The following is a 5,926-nucleotide window of genomic DNA, read 5'->3' on the forward strand; positions in this document are numbered from 1 at the left end:
GCCTCCAATGCTGCAGCAGCGTCGTGTGGCCAGTGGGTACCTGCCCCGAGCAGAAGGCGCTCACCGGCAACCTGCGCTCAGCGCATCCTGGAGGGCGGGATCCGGGCCTTGCGGCCCCCGCGCCAGGCCAGGGCGCGACCCGGGCGCCATCCCCTCCCTGCCAGGCTTCACGGCGCTGGGCGGGGCGCGGCCAGGAGCCTCTGCAGCTCTCGGCGCCCCGCAGAGCCGGCCGAGGCCCTCGGAGGACTGGCCCATCTATTTTATTGGGCTCGAAAACCAAGCCTGGGCCATTTTCCGCCACCGGAACTGTGGGGAACTGTCGGGAAAGGGTGACTCGGTCGCTCCTAGCCTTCACCCTGCGCCTGAAGTTTGGGTGGAGGTCTTGGTTCCCAGGCCCCTCCGCCGTGGGGAGGTGACGGCCTGTAAGTAGTAAAAATTAAGTCAATATTAGTATTAACCCACGGCGGGCCGCGCTTCCCATTCTTGGGCAGAGAACCTCGCCGAGGGCCGAGCGCCGCCGCATCGCAGCGGCTCACCGGCCTCTCCTCCTTCCCCCACTCGAAAGGCTGAGGCTGGCGAAGTCCCGGCTTCTCTCGCGCTTCGGGCTGCTGGCTTGGTGGCACCACGCTCACCCTCGCTGGCCCGCTGAACGCCCTGGGCCTGTCCGCTGCAGTATCTGGCGGCGCGCTTCGGGGTCCGGCAGCGAGCGGACAGGGCTCTGAGCGCAGGGCCGGGGATGGGACAGGAGTGGGCTTGGGGACCAGGCACGCCCCACCGAGATGGGGAGGCGCCCAGCTCCCCGTCCCTTGCAGACCGACTCCCCGATCCCGTGCGTAGCCTCTCCCGTTTTCCCCCTTTGTGGTGCGGACTACCGGGGCGTCCTTAGGGTGGGGCAGTGGCCGGGTCCCGCCCCCTCGACCCCGCCCGGAGGGGGAGGTGCCGGGGCCGCTGGCGCTCCAGCCAGCCTCCGCCTCCGACTGAGGGCTGCCGGGAAGCCGACTGGGCTCGCTGGGTTTTTGCTCCTGTCGCCAGATAACGCCCGGAGCCTGATTTATGGACCCTCCACTCTGCCGCCAGGCGAGCACTGCTTCTTTTCGGGCCGGAGATATTTGTAAAGGAAAGACGTTTGCTCCCTGGCTGTAGTCGATTTGGAGCATCAGGAGTTTGTGCAAAGCCACCAATACCCGCACTCGCTTGCCTCCTCCGGGCACCCACCTCCTCCTCTGGCCGAAGTTTGCCGGCCTACTAGGTATCGATTAGGCTGTGCAAAAGGGGGAGATAGATTTCTAAGGTGAGAATTAGGTTTTCTTAAATTCGTCACCCTATCGGCGCTCTTGCCTTCCTACTTTAAACCTGGAAAAGTGCTGGGTGGCTCAAGTCCAGGCTGCCTAAGGAGTCCTGTTTCAGGGGACCTTTCTCCAGTACTGGTCCCAGACCAGTTGCCCGGCCACACCCTGGCAGTGCCCGGGACAGTCAAATTCTGGACACACTTATGAGGCCCAGGGATTGGTTTTATCCCCCCTCTCTCCTTTTTATTATTCACAAGATTGAAATTGTTTAAATGTCATAACTTATAAGAAAATAAGCTACATTGAAATAAATTAACACAACGGAGACGTGCTTCACATGGCTCAGATAGGATAGGCAACCCCAGGGGAAACCAAAGCCAGGCAAAACCAAAGCAAAGCAAAGCAAATTTCCAGGCTGCCTAACAATGTCTGCTTTTCAGTCAACTCAAAAAGCCAGAACGCAAACCGAAATCAGTTTAAACCCCAGTGCTTGTTCTTGGGTTTCACGTTTACCTTTGGAAAAGTATGGAAAGGTGGCTGCTAACCGCGCAGATTACAGCAGAGGTTTTGTTTTCTTCTGGAATGAGTGGAGAACATTACTGGGTAATTAAGTCCTATAACTTTCAAAATACTGCAGCTGAGATCCAGTCTATAGATATTTATGTACAAAGGATAGTATAATAAATATTTAGCGTGTCTTCTGGTGTGGCTGTAAGCCCCTTCAAAAGCAGTCTTTTAAGCCCATTTAGTGAATATATTCTCAATTTGCTTGGGATGGCCACAGTTGGGCTGTGACTTTGTTGCTTCAAACACAGTGGAGTCCACCATGGGTTCCCTCGAGTGCGGGGGCTTCTCCAGGTGGGTGCCAGGCCCTGGCCCTTCTGGACCCTCAGGGCCGGGCCTGCTCTAGCTGCTGATGCTGACTTCTGATAGCGAACCTGCTGACATGGACGGGGATGGGGACGACGATCTTAGGGTTCCGGGAGGGCTCCCCTGTCTTGGAATTGGCATTGCCCGCCTTCACCCGTTTCCACTTGGCCCGTCGGTTCTGGAACCAGATTTTCACCTGCACCTCGCTGAGTTTGAGGGCGTGGGCGATCTGCGAGCGCTCGGTCAAGGAGAGGTACTTTTTGCAGTGGAACTCCTTCTCCAGCTCCAGCAGCTGCTCGCTGGTGAAGGCAGTCCGCCGCCGCCGGTTCTTGCCGGTAGACGTGGTGCTGCCCGCGGCACCGCTGCTCGGCGGGGTCTCCTCCAGCGCGTGGCCCGGGTCTTCCTCCTTGTGAGCCGCCTGGCCAGTCAGATTGTCATCCGAGCTGTAGTCCACATCGCTCTCCAGCGAGAAGCTCTCCTCCTTGCCCTTCGGGTCGTCTTCCACCTTTGACTCGTCTTTCCCTTGCCCTCGGACAGCCCCGACTGAAAGCAAAACCAAACGGCATTTTATTACATTTCGCACACTGGCCTTCCTTTCTCCTTCCCACCGTCACTTGGACATTCCGCGCCCCCCTGCCCCCCGCCCTTTAGCGGATTGTCTTTCTATGACATTAACACATTGTGATTTCCTGGCCTTTGAGGGGTAGAAGAGGGGTGGGGGGAGCGTGAGAAAGCTCAAAGGAGAGGAGGCAGTACAGGCGACGGCCCTTTGCCCAGAACCATCACTCAAAGGGCCGCCATGCCTCCCCCGCACCCTCCCAGCCTCGGCAGCGTCAGGAGAAGTAGCAGGAGGCGCGAGGCCCAAGAGATTGCCCGCTTTGTCCCTGGGGTGGGACTGGTTGAGGACTGATGGGGGGATTCACGATCCATCCTGCCGCCCCCCCCAACGTGAAAATTTAATGAACCTCAATTGCTTCCTAACCAGAGTGGAGGCGTAGGGACATGCAGATCCCAGACCGTCTTTTTTGAGACAGACAACGTTGGTCAAAGGGATGTTTTGTGGCCTTAGAAGTTCCCACCAGACACCCCCAACACAAACACACAGACACAGCCTCCCAGCAATCCGTTTCTCCCGGACAAGTAGCAAGACCAGCGAAGGGGTTTAAAAAGTCTGGGAGCCCCTGGGCATACGCACAGCTGAGACGCGCAGCCCAACCCGTCTCCCCTAGAGGCTGCAACCTACCCGGAACCCCAGGTCACCGCGGAGCGGCAGAGGCGGCCTCGGCCAAACGCATCGTCAGATATATATGTGGCCCAGGGCAGCAGCTGGTCGCCGGGCGCTAAATGCCCCCCCTCCCGAGACCCCGCTTGTTGCGTGGCTCTGAATGTCCCCTGGAGGCCCAGCGGCACAGCCGGGCCTCATCCTCCAGCTCCTCCGGCGGGGGTCGAGCGGGGGCGCGGCCTCGCCCCCTTGGTCTCCCGCGGGAACCCGGCGCTGACCCGCCCCCGCCTCCTCCCGCCCCCGCGTCCCGGCTGCGCGCGCCGCCAACTCACCGAGCGAAGCCTGCACCGCCTCTGCCGCGGAGAAGGCGAGCAGCGAGCCCTCTTTGGCCAGGAAGCCTTTGCCGTCCTCCGCGTCAGCCTGCAGCGCCTCCGCCTTGTCGAAGTTACCGCCGCCGGGCAGCGGCTGCGGCGCGAACTTGCGGGCCGCTGCCGCCTCCTGGTGCTGGGGCGACGCGGAGAAGCCGCCGGGGAGCGTGGCCATGAGCGTAGAGGTGAGCGCCATGCCCTGCGCCAGGCTGGAGCAGAAGCCGGTGGGCAGGCTGGGGATCTGGTGGTGAGGGTGTGCGGGCGGCAGCGCTGGCTGCAGCGCGGCCTGGGGCAGCGCGGGCGGCGGCGGCGGCGGCGGCGGCAGCACTACCGGCCGGTAGGGCATGAACATGGGGTAGCCGGTGTAGACGAAATGGCCGGGGCTGGGCTGCGGCGGGCTGCCGATCAGCGAGTCTATGCTGAAGGCGGTGCTACTCCCCAGCGGGCGCTGCATCATCATCAGCGACGGCGGGAACGCTGCGCTCATAGACGCGCTCGGGAGAGGCCAGCGAGAGGCGAAAAGTCCCCGCGCCGCGCCGCCGCCAGGAAGCCCGCCGGCCGCCGGGAGCACCGCCAGGAGCGCCGGGCAGGGGCCGAGCGGGACCCGGAGAGCAGACGCCTCCGCCCCTCAGTCCTGGGCCCGCTGCATGCCCGGCGGGTGCAGGGGGTGTGCGGGGTGAGGCCGTGCGCCCCGGAGTGGAGAGGGCGCCCGGGCCCCGCGGGCTCTCCGGAGCCCCCGTCCGCCGCTTGCCCGTCGGAGCCCGCGCGCGTCGCGGGTGCAGCCCTCGGCCCCGGTAAGCTGCCGTCCGTCTGTCCGTCTGTCCCGCCGTCCGTCGCCTCCCGCGGGCCGCTGGGGAGGGCGCGAAGCCGGCGTACTTGTCTCCGGCGGGCGCCGCCAGCACCTTTAAATCGCGCTCCTCTTTCTCATTCACATTTTGCCTGCCGCCTGGCCTGGGTCTCGTCACGTGGGGCTGGGCGCCGCTGGCCATTGGCTGAGCGAGGCGGGGGTGGGGCGAAAGTGGGGCCCCGCCCTTTCCACCCAAGCTGGCCTCCAGCGGGCTGCGGGCGCCACCGTCGGAGCGCGCGGGCCGGGGAGCCGGAGCCTGCATGCCTAGCCAGTGCCGCGCAAACTTGAGAGGGGCGGATGGCACCTCCAAGGCTCGGACCTTGGGGCCCTGCAGCCTTGTCGAGGCCGCCTCGAAGGGTAGCCTCCGGGGCCCGCACCCCCACGGCTGGGCGGGGGGCGCTTTATTTCTTTTACTGTATTTGCCATGGAACCAACCTGCCTGCGGCTCACTCCAGCGCTGGGTGCTCCGGCTGCGCCTGGGGTCCCGGCGAGGGTCCTGGAGTTGGGGGCAGGGTCCTGCCCCTCCAGAGCCACCCCCGGGGCGAAGGCTAGGAGCTGGCAGCGCCTGCCCGCCGACGGAAACCCGCCGGGTTGCTCGCTGCGGGCCTGCGCTCCGGGTGGGGCGGGGAGGCTGCTGCTTCCCCCATCCCGGGCTGGGCCCTCCCGTGAGCGAGCCCGTCTCTCATTTTTCATGACATTCTTAATCATCGTACCTATTTACACACTTTGCCAGAGCGCCCCAAAATAACAACCACGATAATTATGATAATAAAGAGAGTCCTTTATCTGCTCCATCCTCGGGGAGGAAAGGGGGGAGTTGCTGTGCCTCCAGACTGTATAACGTGAGATTATCCTGATGAAAGCTTTATGATGTTTGCTCAAATAAAAGCTGCGTTTTGTAAATAGGCGCTAATTAAGCACGTTGCGAACACAGGGAGTGCTCACCCTGGCGCCGCCGCCCTGTTTCCAGCGCGAGGACTCGAGGGCGCGCAGTTCCTCTTTGCTGACTGCGGGATGGAGCCGATCCCCTCAGGATGTTTCCCCTGTTCTCGACAATGGTAAAGACCCCCAAATTTGAAAGTAAGGGAATTTGGGGGTGGAGGGAAACTAGGGACGTTCTTATCCCCTCCTCCATTTTCAAACAAAAAACTTTCAGCTCTTGTCTTCCCTTTAAAAATGGAATCATTTCGTGACAACGGCAGACCGTGCAGAGCGCGCTAGCGCGCGCGGGGCTTCCTCGCGCCTCCAAGGCCCGGGCTTCAACTTCCCGGGTCTAGACGTCAGCCCTGAACCGCCAACAGCACCGGGTTGGGGAGAAGGAAAGAAGGGC

At 62.5% G+C, this 5,926-nt stretch overlaps 1 protein-coding gene across 2 annotated transcripts; it reads right to left on the reverse strand.

Moving 5' to 3' along the window:
- Nucleotides 1–1,510: 1,510 nt before the first annotated feature.
- Nucleotides 1,511–4,655, reverse strand: GBX2 (gastrulation brain homeobox 2). Of its 2 annotated transcripts, XM_012497444.2 has the most exons (3): nt 3,714–4,655; nt 3,403–3,439; nt 1,511–2,702 (listed from the first exon to the last, which is right to left on the reverse strand). In XM_012497444.2, exons 1-3 carry the CDS (start codon nt 4,234–4,236, stop codon nt 2,594–2,596), a joined length of 669 nt encoding a protein of 222 aa, XP_012352898.1. In that variant the 5' UTR covers nt 4,237–4,655; the 3' UTR covers nt 1,511–2,593. The 2 variants fall into 2 exon arrangements, with proteins under 2 accessions (XP_012352898.1, XP_003277528.1); XM_003277480.3 differs by lacking the exon at nt 3,403–3,439.
- Between the last annotated feature and the right edge of the window lie 1,271 nt (nt 4,656–5,926).

The sequence above is a fragment of the Nomascus leucogenys genome, chromosome 22a, assembly GCF_006542625.1.
Source record: "Nomascus leucogenys isolate Asia chromosome 22a, Asia_NLE_v1, whole genome shotgun sequence".
Classification (NCBI taxonomy): Eukaryota; Metazoa; Chordata; class Mammalia; order Primates; family Hylobatidae; genus Nomascus; species Nomascus leucogenys.

What these genes read in the sequence shown, in the direction of transcription:
- GBX2 (XM_003277480.3), bottom strand. Translation starts at nt 4,236, where the DNA reads ATGAGCGCAGCGTTCCCGCCGTCGCTGATGATGATGCAGCGCCCGCTG. An exon ending in GGCGGTGCAGGCTTCGCTCG is followed by an intron (nt 2,703 to 3,713) that starts GTGAGTTGGCGG and finishes TTTTGCTTTCAG; the next exon opens with TCGGGGCTGTCCGAGGGCAA.